The sequence below is a fragment of the Phodopus roborovskii genome, unplaced genomic scaffold, assembly GCF_943737965.1.
Source record: "Phodopus roborovskii unplaced genomic scaffold, PHOROB, whole genome shotgun sequence".
NCBI lineage: Eukaryota > Metazoa > Chordata > Mammalia > Rodentia > Cricetidae > Phodopus > Phodopus roborovskii.
This window is the reverse complement of record NW_026126469.1, coordinates 8489723-8514496: the sequence shown is the minus strand read 5'-3', so window position 1 is coordinate 8514496 and position 24774 is coordinate 8489723. Positions and strand designations below refer to the sequence as shown.

The window sequence follows — 24774 nt, the reverse complement described above, 5'->3', positions numbered from 1 at the left end:
CTCAGAGAGATCAAAGACCAACCCAGAATCACACAGCAGTCTCACAACAGAGCCTGGGTTTAAATCCTCTGTCTCCAAGCCCAAGCATGTTCTTCCAAAGGGTGGAGAGAGAGTTCAGTATCAAACACCTCAGGGTCCTCCTCCTACCTCTCCTGTTTGCCCCACTCTGCACCGGCTAAAGATTGGGAGACGCACTCTACCAAGAGCAGACAGGATTGCTCTTCTAGGGAGACAGCAACGGTTAACACTCCTAGCAGGTTATGACTACCGATAGACAGGACACTTAGTGCTGCCAGCAAGTCAGGGAGAGTGCTGATGCACTTTGGTTTTGTTGTTTTTTAAACAAACCTGGCCTAGAGACGATTTAATAACACTTATGTCTAAGCCCTTATAAGATAGAATGGCAGTGAGAGATTCAAGTATTCAAACAACAGCTGCAAGCTGAATTTTGCTGTAAAGCCAGCATCAGCCTCACCACCTCATCTTGAGAGGAATCTGGCATCCAGTCTCTGTGTTGGCAACCTCCATCCCCATCTGTGCAGTGACCTTCACCACCCATTGGGGAAGCAGTGGTGTCTCCCTCACTACCAGGAACCTAAGAGGTGATGTAGGCAAAGACCAGCCTGGTGCCCATGGAGGTCTGGCCAAGGGTAGTTGTGCCTGTTACTGCTTCTCAAAAGGGAAGAGACATTTCAGTCCACAATGAATACATTGAGGTGCTGTGGAAGCTACTCCACCAAGAAGGGAAGAGGCCATCTGATCTAGGAAGAGGTACAGGAAAGGGGACAGTTCAGGCACAGGGTTGAGGAAAGCTCATTTTGAAGTGCAGACAAATTTTGGCACAGTGAACCAGAGCCTAAATTCCCAATTAGTAATAGCAGAGGAAGGATGGACCAATAAGAACACTTTCCAAGGTAAACTCCTTACAGATCATTAAACTCATTGAGAAGGGAAAGGGGCTCTTGTTGTTTCCAAGTCACTGTGACAGCAACAGGGAGGCCAGGATGAGCCATTGCATTAAGAGGAACCATACCCAGAGACAGAAAGGCAGCATGCAGCCACACCTAGGAGAAACTTCTCAGAGAACACCTCCGACCTACAAGCCTGGCTCCAGGAAGACTGCAGCTGAGGAGAACATGGCATGATGTGCAAAACAAAACAACAATAAAAAAGAACAGAACAAGACATGGGAAGCATAGCTCAGTAGGGTTGTGCCATTACAGATGTTTTCTTCCTTTCTGTATTGCTAGTAGCTCTCTGGTGGCCATGTTTGCAAACTTGACATAAACTTGAGGCACCTGGGAAGGAGAACCCAAAATAGAGAAATCACCTCCATCAGATTGGCCATTGGGCTGATCTGTGGGTTATTGTCTGGACTGATGGTTGATGTAGGAGGACCCAGCACCTTGTGAGTGGTACCACCCCTAAGCAGATGGCCTGAATTGTATAAGAAGGCAGGCTGAGCAAGCCCTGGGGAACAAGCCAGTGATCAGCACCCCTCCATGGCCTCTGATTCAGTTCCTACTTCCGGGTCCCTGACTTGAGTTCCTGCCCTCGATCCTTACAGTGATGGAGTGTGACCTGGCATATGTAAGCCAAGTAAACACCTTCCTCCTGGGCTGTTTTTGTCAGTGTTTATCACAGCAACAGAGTAGTGAACTAGAACAAGTCCTAAGTTAAAAGCGGGGGAAAGATGCTAAAGTCCCCACTATGTCTAAGATAGAGCACCAGAGAACTTAATAGCCATGGAAAACTCACACACTTGAGTCCAAGTTGTTTGAAATTCTCTAGATATCATCCAGAAGTCGCTCCTATCCATGTAGAAGACAGGAGAATCTATCCAATGAAAGGCAGAGACAAATGTCACACCAGTTTCCCAGAGACAAAAGGGCATACTATGAAAATTACTAATGGAGGCACTTCCTTCTAGTCCCTAGAAACAAGAGTTGGTGATTGACACACATGCAAGGGTAATATAGTTGACTTCAGATAGATTCTTTTATTGCTTTTCTGACAGAGGTTGTGAGGAAATCATTTAGAAAATTCAGTGTGAACATAGCAATAGTGTCTTCCGTTTTGGCAGAAAAAAGCAAAAAACAAAAACCACAGGACTGAGGTCAGCAACCTGGATTTCCGTCTAGCTCCAAGGTGAGGGCATGTTCTTTTAGGTCCATCTCATCTAAAGCTCCATTATGCCACCTAAAATGCAAATGGGCTGGTCAGGAGCAGGGTGCTGAAGACACCACATCAATAAAGCACCTCAACACCCAGGTCACTACCACACCGTGTGTGGTATGTTACACTGACCAAGGGGAGACTTTATCCCTGGTTTTGCCATTATATAACTTGATCCCCAAATGATGGGAGAGTTGTGACAAAGGTCACAGAACTATGGTCTGATTAGACTAGAGGATGCTTGGACTGAGAACCAGATGAAATAAATGAACATAAATGGAAAGTCCTGTGTCTAAGCTATATATTTTTTTCAATCCCGCATAAGTTCAAGAGAGGGAAATACATAACAAGGTGAGATTCAGGTAACTAGATGAACTCATGCCAGTAATGTGACAGAGTCATCACTGAGCTTCAAACAAAAGAGCTAATGAGGCTTGTACCACATTAAGGGAAAAGATGGTGGTAGGTTACATGTTCCACCCTTCCAGATGTTTTATACATGTCTTGTTTTAAGACCATGATAACGTGATAGAATTCCAGCCCCAAGAAATAGTGGTGTGATTACCACCTGTTCCACAGAATCCTCTCAGTGCTGTTGTTTTCAATGCCAGGGATGATACCAATTAGCCAGGTAATAAACTGTGGTGTGTGCAAAACAGAACAGTCAAAATAAGACAAGTCTGGAAAGGAGGTTCAAAGCACTGGCCACACTCAGGCCAGAGGCTGCACACCCAGATGAATGGTTAAGCCTGAGACTCTTAACTGCTTACCTTGAAGTCTGGGTGCTTCCACTTGTACATTGTGTGGTGCTGAACAAGGGGCTCAGCTTCCTCTGTGCCTCAGTTCTCCCAGATACACAAGGAAGGCGGCCATTGTAACCGATGGGATGGTGTGGCCATAGTCAATGAGTTTCTTTGGATTTGGGGTTTTTTAGTTTTTGTTTGGTGGTGGTGGTGGTAGTTTTCTTGTTTGTCTGTTTTGAGACAGGGTCTAATGCATCCCACACTGGCCTTGAACTATGTAACCAAGAATGTCCTTGAACTTCTGATCCTCCTGCCTTTACCTCCTGAGCACTGTGCCATGTGCCCAGTGTATGCCCTGCTAGGGGTGGTTTTGTCCATGCTAGGACGAAACTGAGCCCCAGCCACAGTCCCCACATACACCATGGTAATGAGATGCCCTGTCTGTGATGTGCTGACTGGGCTGGCTGCTTGCCACCTAGCTCCAAGAGGGAGGCTAGGATCAATGGAGGAAACCAGAAGCAAGCATCTGTATACTTGAGAGAACATTCAGAGGGTCCAAACTCCCCAGTGGAGAAATGAGTTCCCAGTTACCAGAAAAGCTCTCTGTTTTCTTGTTCTGTGGTTGGTAACAAGTCATAAGGTGGCAACACTGATTAGGAATTTCAAAGAAATCAGACTGTGAGTCACTGTGAATGGTAGCGAGCTCCAAATCTCTCTTCCATCGAAGACTCTGAATGTTGATTTCTGGGTATGTATTTTAGGTCATTTTCTGTTGTTCCTGAATACCACAAACTGGGTGAAAAGTAACAAAAGTGTAGCCCTCACCTTTCAGGTTCAGGGACAATGGGCTGCATGTGGTAGGGCCTTTGGCTTCCAGGGACTCTGCAGTCCAGAGAGAGCAAAGGCAACTTGTGTTTTCCCTCCCCTCCTGGCAAGGCTAATAAGATCATGGCTTCCTTCTTTTCTAATCCTAATTAGACCCCACCTTGTAGTACTGTGACAAAGGAATTAACGCTCCATGAATTTGATGGAGGCATCCAGACCACAGCAGCAGACAACCCAGGTGGCAGTGGGCCCTTACTGCATGCTCTCAATTGCTTGCCTTTCATAAAAGAAGCAAGCTAATAGGCCGTGGTGTTTATAGTCAAATTCCACAAATGTCGAGTTTACCTGTGTACTCTTGGGCAATATAGGATATCTCTTTGGGTCTTGTTTGTTCTTCTGTAAATGAAATAAATTGCTAATAATCCCAAGGACCCAGAATCAAAGCTAGTGGGTTTTGTTTGTTTGTTTGTTCTTGCTGCGTTGGTAAGCACTGTGCCAAAATAGGATTTACAGCTAGCTGACTGGAGCTTTCCAACCTTCGAAACCCCATGGGGTTGGGGGTGGTAGAAACTAGATAAAGAAACTCAGCAAGCCTGTGTGCCAAAGCAACACTTACAAAGCTCCGAGAGACAGGCAAATTGGAAGTTCTCCCAAACCTGAAAGTCTTGTTTCTTATCAGGCAGAGGAGAGAATAAAGGGATAAAATGGACATTGTCGTTTGTTGAGAACCTACCTAATGTTGGTTTCTGGACCCAGTGACACAGCAGACCTCCATTGTGATTAGGGGGGATCCAGACTGAGGGTATGAGTTTGGCAACTGCCTTGGTCTAAATTGCTTCCATAAGCCTTTCTAGCCCTTTGGAAGTTTTGTGTGTCTTTCCTAGAGCCAGTCAGGACTAGATGACTCCATCTCACTGCAGTTCTTAAGTGTGAGAAGGTGCCAGGTATCCATCTTCTAACTGACAGTGGTGGGGTAGCTAAGGACCTGCCACACCCTTTAAGAAGCCCTGCCACACACGGCCCCACCATGATCTGCTTTCTCTCTGCTTCACAGTGTGATGGAGTTGAGGTAGACCTGAGCAATATTTTCCTGGAAGGCATTGCCATTCTGAACATTCCCAGCATGTACGGAGGCACCAATCTCTGGGGAGAAACCAAGAAGAACCGGGCTGTGATCCGGGAAAGCAGGAAGAGCATCACAGACCCAAAGGAGCTGAAATGCTGTGTCCAAGGTAAGCAAACTCAAGGGTAATTGCTCTAGCCATGGCCTCAGTGACAGAGTGAGCTAGCAAGCCACACAGAACCTACAGCAGGCTTGATGAGGACCCCACAGTTGCCAAGGACCTGGTGCTCTGGGAACAGGCTGACTCATCATCCCTGGGGTTACCAAGGTTACAATCTAATTGGGAAGACAAGGTTCACAATAAAGGACCCCTAGATAATGCCTGCCTTGGGTACCAATGTCTTTAACTGTCTATATCCAGCAGCTTTCAACCTGCTCTCAACTCCCAAACAACATCAGACCCCACCCATTGTTCCTTCCCCCTGGGGACCCTTTGTCCTCAGAGCTTCTAGAACTCTATTGGCTCCCAGTTTTCTTGGTCATCCCCCTGCTCACTGCTCAGTCTCTTTTCCCGCTGGCCAGTTAACTATTAATAAAAAAAAATCCAGAATCCAACTACTTCTTACCACCTGCTTTCTGATTGCCTGCATCTAAGCCACTGTCTTCTTTCTTCTGAATTACTAAAATCCCTTCTCTCTGGATTCCATCTTTTGCTCATGCTATATATAATGTGTTCTCACTGAGTGCTGCAGTGGTGTCTGCCTATAATGCCAGCATTGGAGAGGCAGAGCAGAAGTGTGAGGCCAGCCTAGGCTATATACCTAGAACAACCTTCTAAAACAGTCTATTCTCACCACACATAAAGACCCCTGAGAAGATGTCCTACTGTGCCACGGACCAAATCCAGTTCTGACTCCAAGTAAAAAGCCAAAGGTCTTGGTGTGATCTGGAGGCTCACGGGGTCTAGCCCCCAGCTAGCTCCCAGACCTCATCTTCTGCATGAACTCTCCCTTTCAGGAACTCTGCTTCTGTCACTTGTATGGTGGCTTGCATGAAGAAACCAGTCCTTTCCAAAACAGCTGGGTAGTGTGTCTAAGAGGCCCTCAGCTTTTAATGTGCAAGGAGACAGAAGACAGCCTTCTGAGAGCCCTTAAATGACCTTCATCCCAACTCCTTATCAGCCAAGGACTCAGTCAAAGAGCCTGGCTGCTAAGTCCTCTAAGGATGGTTTGGATTTCATGGTATCTCAGTTGCCTGGAGAGTGGAAGGGAGGGACATTGCCATGGGTATTATGCCAGCAGAAGGAGAGAATTGGATTCTAACCCATCTTTTCTTTGCTGTAAAAACAGCTTTTCAGGTAAAATCTTGCTAACTGGGTAGATGAGATTGAACAAGAGAATTGATTCTTAAACCAGACCTGCTTTCTGAAAAAGATTCCTGGACTCTGAGCTACCTACTATTGAAGAGAGGGAGGGGGCTACCTACCATTGGGGGGAGGGTCTGCCTACCTATCATTGAAGGGAGGGGGCTGACTACCATTGGAGGGAGAGGCTACCTACCATTGAAGGAAGGGGACTACTTACCACTAAAGGGAGGGAGCTACCAACCACTGAAGGGGGGCTACCTACCATTGAAGGGGGTGGTTACTTGTTTACCTCACATGAATCATCTGTATTCTAGAGCAAGGTAATAAAGAAGCACCCTCTTCATACCTCTGTCCTTTCAAAGCAGACTCAGGAATATTTCTCTTTTGCCCTCTTCTGGCCCCTTTATTTCACACAGTAAACTTTTCAATTTATATGAATTATTAAACTAAACAATCCATTCCTCTTTCCTCCCTCAGCAGGGGAAGTTGTGGGTGCTAGCAGAGTGAGGGGAATATTGGAGATTGTATAAAGTTCCTGACACCCCTCCTCATGTTCCCATTCCAATTCCACTCTCACCTCCTGGCATCCAGATCTATCAGAACAGAGAAGGAACTGGCAGAGAAGAAAGACCCTCTCCCAATTCACCCTGTGGTTTGAGGGTGCTCTTCCTGAGGTCACATTCTGCTTGCATCTTTCTGTTCTTTAAGCAGCAGTACACTGTTGGTCTCTCTTGGCCATCTTGCATGGGAGGCCTTCTCCCCAACCCCCATTTCCCATCCCCAAAATGCACTTTCAGAGCTGAAAGATGAAGCACTTCCTGTTCTTCAACAGGAGTGTGAGCAGATCAAAGGAGAGGCCCTGGCTTTGGGACTTTTCATAGATCTCTACTGGGAGCCTCCTTCCAGGGAGAGCCATCCCATAAAGTTCAGTTCACAGCAGGGGGGAGCCTGTAAAGATTTCCCTTAGGAAATCTGGGCTCCGACTCACATTCTGCCTCTCACTAGTATGTGGCGGTGTAGATGTTCCTTCATCATCTTCTTGGCTCTCCACTTTTCTTAGCTATAAAACAAGCACTCTGGAAATCATATTTTGAAACTTTTTGTTTCTTTTTTGAGTCAGGGTTTCTCTGTAACTTTGGAGCCTGTCCTGGAACTCGTTCTGTAGACAAGGCTAGCCACAAACTCATAGAGATCTGCCTGCCTCTACCTCTCAAGTGCCAGGATTAAATGCCTGCGCCACCACTGCCTTACTATTTTGAGACTTCTAACACCTCTAAAAATTGACAGTTGCAATTTGGCCTATGTGGCCTGCTTGAGCAGAATTGTATGTATATTGTATGTATATTTTTTATTCTGTATGGTTTGTTCCAGGATTTCTGGGCCAGTAGCCAAGGGGCAGAGGTGTCTTGCAGGCTCTTCATTTAATGAGATTCTTGACTCCTTGACCTACCTTTGAAACTGGAAGAGAGAGAGAAGTCAGGACAGAGAGTAGGAGAGAAGGGTCTCATCTTAGGAAGTAAAGAGGAAGATAGATAGAAGGCTAATGCCAAATCTCTCATCATGCATCAACCTTTCTCCTGGGAAAAGTGGCCCAAGTAAGAAGGTCACTCAGGATTAACATGGTGTGAGAGCTATAAGAACATAGCCTGCTGAGAAGACAACAAAGGTACAGGGAACATTATTGGGTAGATAACCTGAGTTTAAATTTTGGCTTTATATTTTTCAGTTTTATTAAAATTTTAAAAATATCCTACCTCCCCAGTATCCTATCTATAAACTGGGCATACTAATACCTAGTTCCCTAGTGTGTTAAAAAGTGGTGGGCATAAAAGTGCCTGGACACAGTATGAACTCAAACTTAGATAACCACCCTCTATCCTCTTCAGAGCATGCAAATCTGAGTCTGGTTCTGACACTTCTGTCTGCAGCATGTACCACCAATGAGAAAAGCAAACTCCTACAGAGTTCCAACCAACCTTGTCCTGGCACAAAAACTATAGCTACTGTCCCCCTCCCTAGACTTCTCAGATTCCAAGGACAGAGGCTAGGGACTATGAATCTCTGAAACCCTACTACCTTTCCCAAAGTACCAAAAAATGAAAAACAAGGGGCTGGACAGAGGGTTCAGCAATTAAGAGTATATAATGATGCTCTTTCAAAAGACTGGAGTTCAAGTCCCAGCACTCATATCAGGTGGCTTATAACCAACCACTTGTAACTCCAGTTCCAGGGGACCTGACACCTCTGACCACTGCAGGCTCCAGTACTCAGCTATACACAGATGCACAGACTTTAAAATAGGAAAATATAAGCTTGAAAAACAAAAGAAATTAGATAAATAAGAAACTCATGGCATCAGTTGTTATTAATATTTATAACAAGAATGGTCAGAAATAATCTTTTTTTTTTATATTCCATTGTAGCCTGCAAGTAATTTTATGTGAATGAATATAATCCTAACCAAAAGCCCATGAAAAAGGTTATGTACCTAGCCAAATATTCCTTCTTTATAGTGGGGGGGGGGGACTGGTCAGTTTATATCCAGAAATAGCACTGGAACCAAGACTTGTGTCCATGATTCGAAACCAGCCCTTAGAGGATGTGTCCATCTAGAAAATGCCCTGAAGAGACTTCTGTGTGTGCTATACAAGCCAAGCTTTTCACAGCATGGGTGACAGGTAGATATAGTCCAACAAGAGAATCCAATCTCCTTGGTGACACTCTGCTTCTCCCTGTCAAGACTCATGCTCCTAGAGCCCCGAACAGAGACCAGCTCTAATTTCCCTGAGCTTTGAGCTTTGCCTCAGTCTCACTAGAAAACTGGCTGTAACTTTCCCTGGATCATAGGCTGTGTGCCCTTAGCATCTCTTTCACCTCTCTGTCTTGGGAAACAAGGGACATATGTTCCACAGTCTCCTTTTGTTTACCACTCTAGTTGGCATCATGAATCTGGGAGAAAGGCCTAAAAAGGAGGCAGGCTGAATCTCATTCGATAACCAACTTTATTCAGAGCATCAGACAGTTTATACCCTGAGGGTTATGAAAGGTCACCTGAGTAAAGTTCTTGTGTACGGAGCTGTGTACGGTCACAAAGGACAAGCTATGCATGACTAAAGCATGTTTTTCCAGAGAGGCCTATGAATAACAGCAGCCGAAGTAAACTCACTCCTTTCATATCTACTATGCCTGGGAGGAACACGAAGACATATCCCAAGAAGAGTTTTGGGTTTTGAAGAAACTGAGGTCACAAGACTAGTCTTGCTTTCTTGGAGCTTTCTCACGGGTCTCCATTCTGGGACTGTGTGCCCCAACAACATCTGTGTCCTTTTCACACCCTTCTACCCAGAAGGGTGTACAGTGTTCTATAGAGACAGGAAGGAAATCTTGCCTTCAGTCAGCACAGTTGGCAATAGACTCTACAGGAGGACAGAGTCAGGCATGAAGCAAACATAAAGGAAAGTCTTAGAAAGCATTATATGTGAATATGGGAACGATTACACATCCATTTGACAAGTGAGATGTGCTAGTCGTCTTTAAATGAGTTAATTCCAGTGCAGCTTACAGGACTTGCAACTGAGAAGCTGTGTGGAGTAAAGGGATGCACCACTGAAGAATAAAAAACAAAACAACAACAAAAACTCAGGCCTCCTCACCTCCACCCATGAGACCTTGTTACCTCTCCATGCCTCCATTTCCACACTTCACCAAACAAACAGTGATGGGCTCATTCTCCCGGATTGTTGCCAAGGTGGAATTGGATTGTCCTTGTAGGACACATAGCAGCAGCTAGAACTTGATGAGGCCCTCCCCAACAGTCACCATTGTCACTGCTTGTTGTTAGTGCCAGGAAAGGGACAATTTAGAACGTCTCTCTTGACCTCTTCAGAAATTTGGCCTAAATGTCCCCTAAACCATTCGTGGCTCTAATAATCCTTACTTCTTGGGTTATTGATAGGACTATGCTTAAGTGCTTGTGGCTGTCACTGGAGGGCTTAGGAGGATACCTGCGCAGACCGCTGTCCAGTCAAGCAGGGGGAAGTCTGGGTGAATGAGTGAAATTGGAAAGCAGAGCCCTTGGAGTCCTGCCATTCCCTCTGGCACCAGCCCAAGGCATAAACGAGAGACTTCCTACACAGTTTGTCCTAACCCTCATCCAGTCTTCAGGCTGGAGCCAATAGTGCAGTGGAGATAAGTTACCCCCACTGGACCCTCTGGCTATCTCTCATGTGGTTTCTCTATCAGTCCCACTTGAACCACAAATAGAGTGTTCTAGACAAAGTTCTAAGCCAAATTCTCTCTTGACTATCATCAGATAATAATTTCTGCCAGTCAACAAACCAAGGGACAGATACTTCTGGTAGAGAGTTTACTTCAAGTTGTTCTTACAACATTACAGACAGGCTTTCTGTCAGATCATTCAACATACATGCAAATGCACCTGCCAAGCATCAGGCACTAGAGCATGTAGGGGAATAATGACTTCCCCTGTCACTAGGGGAGTAGCACAGCATGGTCCCAGTGAGACATATAAAACTGCAGAAAGTGCTAAGAGCTGCATGGCTCCCTGGTCCGGATGAGTCGAGCCAGCCAGGGTAAGATTCACAGACATACCGTGTGGCCTCTCTAGCCTGGTTCTCAAGCCTGCTGACATAAGTAGTCTCCAAGCCCATGCACATCATCCCTGCTTTCCCAGATCCAGAGGTTGTCTCTAGGAAAGGGAAGCAAAGCCTAGTACAACCCCATCCCAGGCATACAAGATCATAGGGCTCTTCTACCCATTTGACTCTGCTACTCTCTTGGGCATGAATGGCTTGTTCACCTCGTATGGTGCCTGTGGGGATTTCACCAACTGTGTGAAGAGTGCCCTGAATTCTAAAGCCAGGACACAGATAGCAGTCAGCCATCTCAAAGGTTGATGCTTGCAAGTGGGAAAACACAGCTCAGTTGAGATTTCAAAAATAATGGTGAGCACAGCTTTATGGTCTCTTGTGGCTTTCTTTCCACTTTATAAAAAAGGCCTAACAGAGTAGGGCCCAATAGGTTCAGAGCTGGCCAAGGCTTTCCCTAACTATCCTAAAAATTGGACATTTCACAGGGGTATATTACTTTCTGTTTCTGTGATAAAACACTGACCAGAAACCAACTTGGAGATGAAAAGAGCTTGTTTGGCCTACAGGTTACTGTCCCCCATTAAGGGAAGCCAAGGCAGGAACCTAGAGGCAGAAACCGAAGCAGAACCATGGAGAAAAGCTGCTTGCTTTACTATAAAACCCAGGACACCCTGCCCAGGGATGACATTATCCACTGTGGACTGGGCCCTACCACATCAGTCATTAACCAAGAAAATGCCTAGCTGACATGCCAACGGGCCACTCTAATGGAAGCAATTCCTCAATTGAGGTCCCCTCTTCCCAGGTGACTTTAGTTTGTGTCAAGTTGACAAGAACTAACTAGCATGGAAGATCTCTCCTGTGGGTTGGCAGGGAAGGAGGCATGTGAACTCTAAAGGGCCCTGGGAGTACTAGGTGTGTGCAGTGGGACTCTTCTCGGCACTGGAAAATTACCATGGCAACATGTGTCATCTTGTTAAATGTTTGTAGGCCTGCAGAAAGATTTGACTCTGCTGTGCACAGGAAATCACAGCTCTGCCATTCACTCTTCTAGCAGCCCACGCTGGCATCAACAAACCCCAAACTACTCATTATCTTCCTCTTCTACCCATCACCTTCTCTCCTCAAGCCTCCCCACAACCACATGGCCCCTGCCTGGTTAGTGTCTCACCTGGTGCCCAAGCCAGATACTCTGCATTCCCCCTCAAAACTACAGACTCTGCTGTGATTCCTGCTTCACAGGGCAACTCCCTGTGCCTGGCAGAATCCCTAAGGCTTCAGATGGGCTTCTGAGTACTGGCTGGCCAAATGCACCCAGCGCCGGGAGACATGGAGCGTTGAGCTAGGGGGCTGTCTGTTTTTAATTTAGTCTATCAGCAAAATGGAGCCCCTGCGAATGATGCTGGCACACAAGGTCCCAGGACTCCTCCACCTCTGACCTTCCCTCTAAGCTCTCTGTTCTCAGCAGACCCTGTCAGGCACAAACTGGGGTCAGTGGAAACTCACAGTGACCACCAGGAATTGTCCTGGATTCTGCAGGGAAGGCCTGGTGCCTCCCCCACCCCCTTTTGCCACATAGAGTGGTTCTTGGATGCCTGCTTCAGTAGAAACTAACTTTTTGTATAGCCTTGAAACTCTGGAATCACAGATTTCTTTAAATTTTAGCCATCATTTTGTCCTCTAGATAAGGAGAAAGAAATAGCAAGGGGAAGTGGCTTGCTCTTGGTCAAACTTGGATTGAAATATAGGTCGTTTAGCCTACAGAGAAAAATCTTCACTCCTCCTCAGTCTCCTGGGGTAGCAAATAGTTTTCAGTAATAAGACATGTAAGTAGGCTTTGTGTGCCAGAGTCTCCAATGCAACTCCCCAACTCAGTTCACCTAGCACAAAAGCAGCCCTGGTGTGTGGGTCTGTGTTCCAATAAAACTTTATCAACAAAAACAAATAGACTATATTTGGTCCTCATGCTATGATTAGCTTGTCTGTGCTCTAGATGTTCAAATGGTACATGAACCAAGAGAATGAGCATCACTTGAATGCAATGCAGACTCTCAAGGCCCACACAGACATGCTGGAACAGAATCTGCATTATCACGGCCTCTCCAGTCATGTGTGAGAAGAATTCTGCTGGTTGGCCTGGCTGATTCCCCCTCTCCCCCAAGAATGTCATGTTGAAGTTTTGTAGACTAGAAAAATGAGGTGTGGGGAGGTTAACCGACCTGTCCCAGGTCAATTGGTGGGTCGGTCTGAAACTAGAGTACAACTTCTAGCATTCCAAACATGGGCTGCCACACACCAAGTAACCCACCCTAGATCCAGTCCCATCTATTTGGGCTGGCCCTGACCCAGTGAAATTCGCTAGAAATCCAAGGGATGCAACTGGTCTTTTTTCCCTGACTGACTTTGGAGCAGAGAGGACTCCAGCTGGGGCTCCTCCCACCCACCCCCATCTCCTGAGACCTGGGAGGGGCTGATTAGGTGAAAATGTGCCAAGGAAGCTGCTCACCATCTGCGGAGGGAAACCTGCTCTCACAGGTTCAAACTGGAGCTGAACTCTAGCTTAATCCCTGCCTCCAGAGGTCTGCCTCTCAAAATGAAAGAGAGTCCAGGGAAACTCCACCTTTTACATGCAGATAGAGCAGTTAGTCCAGGCTCTTTGACAGGACTGAGCACCTTGTTTTTGTTTTAATCACTGTTGACCCATTGCTTGCACGATTTTGGTCTCCAAACTCTTCCCTGTCCCTGTTCTTTGCAGCAGCTTTTAAGCCATTCAGTACTGGGCACTTCCTGAGAACCTACCCCCACAGCAAAGCACTGTGCTGGCCACTGGCCCAGACACAGTTTTTCGGCATTCTTGTCTACTTTCTGTTTTGTGCAAGGACTGTGTATGTCTTAGTCTGTTGGGGCTGCTGTAATAGAATACCATAGGCTGAGTGCATTAAATAGCAAAAATTTCTTTATCATACTTACAGAGGCTGAAGTCCAACATCAAGACACCAGGCGATTTGGTTCCTGTGGGGGCCCATATGCTGGCCTGCAGATGAACACTTCATCAGTAACATAGAAAGCTCTTCTCTTTATACCTCTTTTCTAAGAGTTTGTCTTCATGACAGCAGTTGGGGGGTGTGTGGCTGTCTTCATGACGGCAGTCGGGGTGGGGCGTGGCAGACACAGACATTTAATTCACAGCAGTATTTGATCTTGTTTTTGTTGTTGTTGATTGTTTGAGGGTTTTGTTTGTTTGTTTGTTTGTTTGTTTTGTTGACAGTCTCACCATGTAGTCCAGGTTGGCCCAGGGTTCTCTAAATGCTAGGTTTACTGCCATGAGCTCTCAGCCCTCAGTGTTAAGTCTTAGTCAACTCGCAAATAACATGTCAGCCTGTCATTTAGTGTATCCCTACCTAGGAGATAAATGAGTCCTATATTTCGGTATTTGATTTTATGGCTGAGGAAGCTGAAGCCCTATGGTGTTAAAAGACGAGGGTGAAATCACATCAACAATGTAAAATCAAGCTGGACTCTCACCTGGCTTCAGGTACTTAAGGTGATCCAGATACTGCAGAGGCTGCAATAGAAAGACAGTATGGTCCAGTCCTCAGTCCACAATGCCAACAGCATGCTGTTTTGCTATAGGATGGGTCAAGAAGTACCTAGCAACCATGTCAATACTATCATAACAGGCAAATACCATGGAGTAGCAGAGTCATTGGGTACCACAAAAGTTTGGGACACAAGAAAGAGAGGAAATCTAATTCCAAACCTGATCCTTAGTGACTCAGGACTAAACCATGCACCTAGCAGGGGACCAATAATTATTCGATGACCGAATGAATGAATGAATGAATGAATGAACAAGATAGGACAGGTGCGTGCTGGTCCTAGACGCTGGCAAGGATTTGAAGCGACAGAGAATGAGAGAAAGGGAACACCAGCTAATGCAGAATATGGATTTGCAACTGTAAGGCCTTGATTTGGGAGAGAGTAACTGAAGAGAAATTATGGGCAGAACCGAGAGTGGTGGTGAGTAGACACACAGGATGCAACACCATCTTTATAGGGCCTCCCCCACCCCCACAATAAACCACCACAATTCTCTGCTTCTTCTATGCACAAGCTCAACCTTCAGGGCCTGCCTCCTCTATACCCTAACCTCTCTCTGAGCGGAGGCTTCTGATGGCAGAATGGATATTGTAAGCAGAGACCCACATTTCTCCCAGCACATTGCCAACTCAGGTTTCTTTCCATGCTCAGGTCAGTTCACCCAACATTTGTTATGCATCTAGTTATATTTAGCACCATATGCTAAAAATATTTTCCATTCGTCATCTCATTTTAACTCCCTATAGTGCCCCTGCCTCGGTCCATTTTCCTCAGCTGTGACACGGTGCCACAGACCACAGCTCAGGAAGCTGGGATATCCACATGGAAGGATCACTTTTTCTAGCAGTCTCACCTTAGCAGCTTGGTAATGCCAAACCTCTGCCATTTTTTCCCCTAGGACCTTTCTTCCTGAGAAATGCCCCCTCTCCCGCTGTCCCTGCCACTGTGGGTACGCGGTCCCTCCCCTTCTAAAGTACCTGCCTGAACATAGGCTCAGAAGCCATCCTTTCCCCATGCAGCACCTTCATCAAAGCTCTGACTAAGCCCAGAAGAATCAGCCACAGAATGAAGGGGGCCGTTTTCTCTTGCTGCTGCTCGCAAGTAGGCCTGTAGAAACCAGAGGCAGCCGTGTGCGTCCCTGCAGCCGTGTGCGTCCCTGCAGCCGTGTGCGTCCCTATTCCCGTGCCTTCTCTTGCCTCACCGACACTTGTACTAGATGTTCTGTATTCTGTATGACGGTGACAGGCAAAGGCTCAGGCCCGTCTACTGTTGCCCAGTCAGTAAACTGGTCTTCATATTGGCAGGAGAGTTCAAATATGCTTAAGGATCGGCGCATCACCCTAATTGAGGGAAACCAAGGCCCTAGGAGGAACTCGACTTGCCGAAGGTTGTATTACCAGACAGAACCCAAGTAAAACAGCATTCCGTCTCCCCCTGTGAGGCCAGCGCCTCCCCTCCCCCATAGCTTGCCATGCCTTTCTTCACAGAACCTATTTTTTTCTTCTTACCCCTTTCCTGCCTCAGTCTGGGTCAAAACTGACTTATGCCTTCTGGCTACCTCTGTGCCTTGATGAGGTTTGACTTGTGAGAGTAGGAGCCTAAGGACCAATGTGACAAGCACATGATACAAAAGAAGGGGAGCCCTGCAAGAGTGAATGTCAGGTCCCCGCCTTTAGCCTCTAGAGAGCCAGGAACAGGAGAAGGCAACGTAGATCTCTCTCCTCTCTCCCTTCTCGCTCTCTCTCTGTCTCTCTCCTCTCTCTCTTTCTCTCCTCTCTCTCTCTCTCTCCTCTCTCTCTCTCTGTCTCTCTCTCTTCTCTCCTCTCTCTCCTCTCTCCTCTCTCTCTGCCTTTCTCTGTCTCTCCTCTCTCTCTCTCTCTCCTCTCTCCCCTCTCTCTGTCTCTCTCTTCTCTCTCTCTCTTCTCTCCTCTCTCTCTCCTCTCTTCCCTCTCTCTGTCTCTCTCTGTCTCTCTCTGCCTCTCTCTGTCTCTCTCTCCTCTCTCCTCTCTCCCCTCTCTCTCTGTGTCTCTGTGTGTCTCTCTCATGCTCTCTCTCTCTCTCTCCTCTCTCTCTCACTCTCTCATGCACACACACAAGAAAGTGGGGACAGGGACGCCGCAGTCATGGTTAGGGTACCTGAGGCCCTCTTGGCATAAAGAAAACAGACAGACATGGGAGTGCATCTCCTACTGAGAGCTAAGAAAAGCCTTTCTAAGGAAAGCCGGCATCATAGTGACAGTGACTGCTTCCTGAGTGTTTCCTTGTACTGCTCCAATGAGGTGGGATTTGTACTCACTGGCCTGTCATATCTGCCTTCCAGAGGGTGCACACCACACCCCCCAGGGAGAAGTGAGTGGTTAAGTCCCAGGGTTCATACACAGAGCTCTTGTTCTACATCATCCCCCAAGGCTGAAAAACAAGAGAGGACTGTGAGGACCTCTGCACACAGCAGTGTCACTTGGAGAAGACCAGGACAGGTCTCCGGGGCTTTCTCCAGGCTGAGCCCTGTCCTTCAGGCTAGAGTGCTTGTATACTTGCTTTGAGTACCTTCACCAGGAGCTGTGCTACAGCTACACTCACCCCAGCTGGGGCTCAGGTGAACTGATCAGGGCCCGGCTTTTTGTTGGGTGTTAACATTGAGCTACCAAGGATGTACAGACCATCTCTGGGGAACTGAAGGGTCAAGAGGAGCTCCAGACAACACCTGTCTCAGCCTTGGTGGCTAAGTGTGTAGGAAGGCCTGCCAGCCCCACTCACCTGTCTAGACAGTGGGACTGACCTTGTCCCTCTGCCAAGCAGAACTAAGTCACGTCTTTTCTTTTTGCAGGGGAAAGAAGGTCCTAGTACCTATAGTACACATTGGCTTCTTTGGGGCACATTGACAAGAGGCATTGCTGTTTGCAGAACACCTTCATGTTCTCTCAACATATCAAAGCGGGTTTTATTATTACCCCTCCTTTAGGCAGAATTGATCACCTTCTAAATTATGAAGTTGAAAGCCCTAAACTGTGGTACCTAACAATGTCATTAAATTTGATACAGGCTTTTTTTTGTCAAGTTAGCATATAAATTAATAGGTTTTATTTCCCTCTTCCCTATCACCTTGCACCCCCTCCTTTGCTGGTCCCTAAATAGTACCCCTTTCTGCATCCATGTCATACATGATCATTACTTTCTTTTCCTTTCCTTAAGATCTCTTCCTCCCTTTCTCCTTTCTTGACTTGTGTGTGAACATACAGATACATGTAAATTTAAATTTGGGGGTCTGTATATACAAAAAACATGTGTTATTTGTCTTCCTAACTTTGGCCTATTTGCCTTAACAAAATAATCTCCAGTTTTATCCATTTTCCTTCAAATGGCATAATTTCATTTATATTTAAAGCTAAATAAGATTATATTTGTGTATGGACCACATTTTCTTTACCCATACATTTGTTGATAGACATTTTGGCTGATTTGATTACTTGGCTGTAGTGACTAGAGCCACTAAGACCATGGGTATGCCTGTGTCTCTATAACATGCTGACTTGACATCGTGTGTGTGTGTGTGTGTGTGTGTGTGTGTGTGTGTGTGTGTGTTCTATAGTAGGGTCATATGGTAGTTCTAATTTGTATTTTTGGAGGAACCTCAAAAAATGCACAAGTTTACCTTCTAGAAATGGACCCTTTCAGGATGTGATTAAGTGAATATGAGACTGTTAAGATGAACCATGACCTAATCTTATTGCTGTCCTCATATATGATATATTTTGGAGCCGCAGAGGCAACAGGGATGTATGTGCACAGAAAGATGTCTGTGTGGCCAAGACAGCAGTGATCTGTAAACCAAGTAAAGGCTTCAGGAAAAGCCAATTGTATTAGTTAGAGTTTCTATTGCTGTAAAGAGATACCATGATTACAACAACTCTTATAAGGAAAACATTTCTTTGGGGCTGGCTTGCAGTTTCAGAGGTTCAGCCTATCATCATCATGATGGGGACCATGATGTGCAGGCAGATGTGGTTCTTGAGTTGACAGTCCTGCATCTTGCAGGCAATGGGAAGTCAGATGACAGTAACACTGAGAAAATCTAAAACAAAAGAGACCTCAAAACCCTCCCTCGCAGTGACACATTTCCTATAACAAGGCCACACCTCCTAATAGTTCAACTCCCTTTGGGGGATATTTTCTTTCAAACCACCATACCAACCTTTTCAGGACCTTGATTTTAGACTTTGGCATGATCCCTCTGGTTTCCAGAGCTATTGGGAGGTCTGAAGTCATGTCCCCTTGGATACCAGGGTTCTGCCAGCTTTTACCTGTCACTGTTGAGCTCTGATCCTTCTTCCTGACCGTAGTTAGAGCTAAATAAATACAAGCAAAATGAGGCTGAGATAAAAAAAATCTGGAAGGGAAGTAGAGTCTGGGTAGAGTTAAGGCATAAAACACAGGGTGAGATGCCCTCTTCGTCCAAAGCACTCCTTGGTTTCTGGCCTCTGCATGGAGGTGAGAGAGGTTGGGGAGTAAGATTTGATATGTGTTGTTTTGAGGACTAATGTTGTGATTTGAAGACAGCTCTAAGAAGCCATACAGGTAAATACTTAGGAGTTGTAAGGAGAAAAGAGAAAGTGAAACAGTCATATTTTAAGCACTCCCTTTCAGCCTGGCACTTTCACATACTTCTGGGTGAACATTATCATCCCTAATTTTCACCTGAGAAAGTTCTAGATCAAAGCAGTCATGAACCAGCTTGCTTCTATCTTCACCTGAACTCCCGTGGGCACTTTTATTAGCTCAAGCTCAGCATCTCAAACTTGAATGTGTCCTGGAATCTTCTAGAAGGCTTGTTAGAACACAGTCTGCTTGACACAAACTCCAGAATGTCTGATTCTGCAGACATGAGGTGGGGCCCATGGATGTGCATTTCTAACAAGTTCCCAAGTAATGCAAAGACTGCTGGTTTAAGGCCATGCTCTGGGAACCACTGGCCAGTGGCAACAAAAACTTGCCTGCTGGATAGCAAACTGTGATGCCCTTTGGAATCACTGAGGACTGTTTCAGAATAAATGATGCCTGGTTAGCATGCCCATGCATTTTAATTTAACTGATAGACAGTGTAACCTGGGCACTTTGAAAGCTCCCCAAGTAAAGCTAACATACAGCCAAGTTTGGGACCCACTGACAAAGCCACATTCCCCTTTAATTTTTATCACCATTGTCCACTCCAGCTGCCCATTACTGAGGCCATAGGTAATCTGTCACTGGCCAGTACCATTGACAGCATCTCATCCAGGTTTTACTCCTTTGTCTCAAAACACCTTTGCTAGAGCTTCCCAAGTCTCTTATTTGTCTCCTTTTTTCTTCCATTCCTTCATCTCTTTCCCCATCTACCCAGACTCTGTGCTACAGTAATTGCAATTGCAGTCCACCAGCTGTGAACATGTATGTCCTAATCCCTCTCTCAATGACTATGCTGCATGGAAGACCTTGAGGACCATCTAAATCTTGCCATGAGTAGACACTAACAGGATTTTATTTTAACTATTACTTTTTAGTTATAACACAAGTATGACTTAAAGAAACATTTAAAAAAGCATAAAGAAGAAGTAGAAATTAACATTAATTTAATTATCCAGGTCTCACCATTGTTAAGCCTTTGCTGAGTTTTGTCCTTTTTTAGTGTGTATCATCTTACCTAGTTGAGAGCATGCTACATAAGTAAACTTATATCTTGATATAATACTTATTACAACTGGCAAATTATTTTCAAAACTTTTTCTCCGTGTAACATCTTGGGTGTGAAGGAACACATACTGCATCTTCTTTTGCCAGTACATTAATGTTTTGTTTGATGCCACCAGGGATTGCCAGTCTGGAGGTGACATGGTCACCTGAATGCTGGAAGTTGAACAAGTTGGAACTGATGTGTTGTTGTCCTTGCTGCTCTACCCCTTGCTTCCACATTCTCCCCTCTCCATTTGCTCACACCACATCTTCCTTCTTTCCTAGAATGCAAATGATAGGTGATCAGTACTCACACCTACCTCCACAAAGCCTTGTCATCAAGAAATAGAAAGAGTAGGGCTAGAAGGCTTGGCTCACAGGCTACACAAACTTGTGCCTGGCCCAAAGATCTCCTCCACTGGTTTTGGACAAGTTTCTAAATAATAACAATAAATAATAAGTCTCTCTAGGGAAAAATACCATATACTATAGTTCTATGAAATTTGCAAGTAGGTTTATTGCTGAATTAACTTTTCCCTCTGTCCTGTGCCTGTCAACTCTGTATAGTATATGACCATCTCTATCCCTGGAATGTTCTCCTATCTTCCTCCCTCTCAACCCCCCAAAAAACAGCTTGGCAATTCTGGCGTGTTCTAAACACCCACCTCCAATACCTTTCCCACTCAGCACAGCTACTTAGATATTCCTGACCTCACAGTTCAACTTGAGCATCTTCTTCACTGACTTCTGTTTCTCCTTAGACAAGACTCCTTAAACAACAGAATACTTTATATTGCCAGGTCCTAACACAGTGCCTAGAACATTGTTGCTAACTCAGTGGCAATTCTGTGACTGAGCAAATGAATCCTGCCTCGCTAAGGTGCATAGCTATTCTATCTTAAACAGTAATGAGTGGAAGAGTATAAAGACAATATGATCATGACACAATTGCCAAACTGACTCTGAGTCATTGGTACCCACTGTAAAACAGACACCTGGTATACCAGATGTCCCAAACCTGGATTCTGTGTTCTAAACACAGAATCTAAACATTCCCTGTTGTTTGTGCCTAGACACTGACTTACATTCTGTTCTCCTTCATTTTAGTAAAAACTTAATGCATACATAAGTATCTCTGTGGTAGAAAAAGGAAAGAGGGGTTAGGTGATGACAGAACTCTTTTTAAGTGTGACACAAAGAAAACTGAAACCATGGGCTATTTATAGTTATTACACAAAAGAAGGGGTTTGATGTTTGGTTACTTTAGGAAAGAATATAAAATAGATTTCTTTAAGACTTTCTCAGTAGGCTTTCTTATATTTTTGGTTTTGAGCCTTGCCTTTAATGGCTGAGCCATCTCTCCAGCCCCTCAGTAGGCTTTCTAGAAAGCTGAAGGATAATTAGGCAGGTAAGTCCTGGAGTCAAGGGTCAGGTCTAAGGTTAGGGCTAGGGTGACAGACAGGAGTCACCTTTGTTGTCTGAAAAGAGAGAGTTCATATTTAAAAGTAAGATACAAAATGGTAATAAGCCCCTAGCCCCTTCCCCTGAATAAATCTCCTCAGTCCCACATCTGTGCCAGCCCCGCCCCCACCTGCCCACTCCTGCTGGTGAGATCAGCCTTCATTACAGCTCTTCTAGAGCCAGGAAGCAAGGTAATGTGTGGGAAGTGAGAGCTGCAAGGTAATGTGTGGGAAGTGATAACAACTTTAAAGCCATTCAACGGGAAAATTTGTTAAAAGACAGAGACATTGTAAAGCTGAAACACTTGAGTCTATTAAGTCCCCTGCTTCTTAGAACATTTTGTTACCAGGGCATGTTTCAAGGAGGGAAAACACTGAACCATTGAGCTCTGTCAGATACCAAAGCCTGGTACAAAGAGCAACATTTTCTAAGGTATCCATTTCTGCCCTATGCAGAGGAATTTCTTCTAAAAACGTGTGCCTTTATTTTCTTCTCTTCTCTCTTATCACAATACAACTCCTCTGTCCTCCTCAGCCCTGGAAGTCACTCTTCTTCCTCCTCATCTTCTGCATCCTCTTCTCTTGCTTCCTCTCTCCCTGCCTCCCCTACCTTCCATAGCCTATGCTGTGGACACTATTAAACCAGCACAATAAACTAAGACTCTGCAATGATTGTTCAACCCTCTACGGTAAGGGAACTAATTAAGTGACTGGAGATTTAGACATTCATTGTTGATTAGCTCCAAACTCCTTCAGAGAGCCTGGAGCGCTCTCCTAAACAAACCTTACCCTTTTATGGCTTCTTGTCCCAAGTCCAAATGAGATGGAGAGCTTAAGGAGACAGTATCTTTTAATGGATGTGAATAAAGGGGAACTTAAGGACTAGAGTCAAGTGTGGATGGATGCAGAGGGGAAAGCTGTGTGCTTTTCACAGATGGATTCTTCTCTCATATCTCTTGGCAGCTAATGTCTCTCAGTGGTCATTTGTTTAGACTTCAGTGTTGACATGTTCACGGTCAGTCCAGTGCTTTGGCTAACTGCCTTCATTACATACACACCCATCAATGGACTGTTTTTTTAAACAACCGTCTTCTAAACAAAAGAATAAATATTTCTTCACTAATCTTAAACAGCCCATCTTTAGAGGACAGAGCCATTTGATGAACAAACCAAAAGTCTTGACATAGTTTTTCTTGCTTGTGGCTATTAATGGAATAGTAGTAACTGGCCTCAATCTGAGAAAATGTACTCTTGTTCTGCTAGCAAAGGGAATAGACTGTTACTTAAACTCTGCATCTTAATTTTGCTTCAGCTCTAACTGCACAAACAGTTGCATTTTAGAGTGAATATTAGACCCAGTACCCAACATTACCCCTGCCATCACTCTCACAGTAGAAAATGGAGGCAAAAATCCAAGCAAAATGGATCACTCCTCCCAGGCTAGGAATCAGAAGCCATTGCCACCATTGTAGGCCACTGGAATGGAATTCGTGGTTTTCTACCTCCTTTTCCACTGTGAGCCACAGTGGTCTGACACATGTGGAATACTCTTCTCCTTCATTTGACTTAGGCATGGGGTATGCTGAAGAAGGCCCTTGTACTTCCCGACAATGTCCATGGAGAATGGTTCACCAGAAGCTAAGCACAGGCCAAATTGGAGGCTAATTAACCATCAGTCTTCATTAGCAGAGCCAACATGTTGCTCTGACATTAAGAACAGTTATAGACTCATCAACATTCCATCTTATCTTAGTCCCAAACCAATATGTCTGTAGCAGCTAGGTGGGTGTATTTCAGAAACAGCTGGTTTGTCACTTATGATATTCTATATTTGAAGAGACTTCTTGATGTCAGCCTATTCACTGGATACATATTAATTTTTCAAATCAAAGCTTAAAAAACTTATTGGCTTCTTCTCACAAAAAAGGTACATCTATTTCTTTTTTTGAGAAAAATGTCTGTCTCGGTAAATGAAAACACTCTTGGTGGGAGATGACAGATAGACCTAGGTTGGTCACCAAAGGACCAGCACTTATTGGCAGACTATGCTGAGTGAGAGAGAAGGATGTGCATAGTCTTTGTTTTCACTCTGCAGACCTCAGTGACCAGCTCCTTGAAGTGGTGGGTCTAGAAGGAGCCATGGAAATGGGGCAGATCTACACTGGCTTGAAGAGTGCAGGAAGGAGACTGGCCCAGTGCTCCTCTGTCACCATTAGGTAAGTCCCCTGTTGCCCAGCATCTTCAGGGTCTCCCTACTTCCTTGAACATTCAGGCAGATAATAAACTAACTAAGAGCTACCTTTGGGCTTCAGGCTATGGTGAATTGGCAAAAGAAGCTTGGCAGTATTGATAAAGAATACTTAGACTGTATTATTTAATTGCTACTGTATATGTATTTTCCCAAATATATGTTTGGACCATATAGTTATTTGTATATATATGATTTCAGGGGTGACCACTTGGTATTGGACAATCAATATGCCCTTCCCTAGGGGAGACTATTTCTCCTGCTCTTAGCATTTCTTGCCTGAAGTTCTTGGTGTAGGGTTGATGTCCTATGAGTTTCCCCCTACCCTTCCAACCCCCATCCATGACAGCATGATATTGGTGTCATCCTTTTTCTAGTCTTGTTTAGACAGCCATGTTGGTGAGGTTTCATGGGTGCAGCTTCTCTGTCATTTCCAAGAGACATCATCTCCACAGCAAACTCCCTATCCCTCTCTTACAATCACTTTGTCTCTTCTGCTGTGACCCCTGAGCCTCAGAGGGTGGAGGAGTTGTATATCAGGGCTATTGTTTTTCAACAGGATATAATGCTATCATCAACTAGAAGGTCCATCATAACCTATCTTCTTAAAATACCTGGTGACATAAACAGTACATACTATGAAGTTCAGGGCACTGGCGAGCCAATTCTTTTGTCTTTTTCTGTTTATAATTGTAAAACATTATATGTATGTCAGGGGTCACATGTGCTCTTCTGTATACAGGATGCCTTCATATGCTAAGCCATTAACATCAATGAACTTCTTGTACTGACCAAGTGGGTAGCAGTTTTTTGTTTTGTTTTGTTTTGTTTTTGAGACATGAATGGCATAGCCAGCTGCTGCAGGTCTGGATACTTTGAAGTCTGATAAGATTCCTCCAATTTCAGTTCCCTCTACTTACATTTTTCCCCCAGCTTCTTACCCAACATGGCTGTTTCAGATATCTTCATTCCTTCCCT

The 24774-nt window shown here is 45.0% G+C and overlaps 1 protein-coding gene across 4 annotated transcripts in view; it reads left to right on the top strand.

Annotated features, from left to right (window-relative positions):
• Dgkg (diacylglycerol kinase gamma) overlaps positions 1–24774 on the top strand; it is a 193012-nt gene that overhangs the window by 154392 nt on the left and 13846 nt on the right. For all 4 annotated transcript variants that reach the window (XM_051191208.1, XM_051191207.1, XM_051191210.1 and 1 more), the window contains 2 exons: positions 4798–4975; positions 23644–23764. In XM_051191208.1, coding sequence (XP_051047165.1) covers positions 4798–4975; positions 23644–23764 — 299 coding nt within the window. The remainder of the gene's footprint in view (positions 1–4797; positions 4976–23643; positions 23765–24774) is intronic.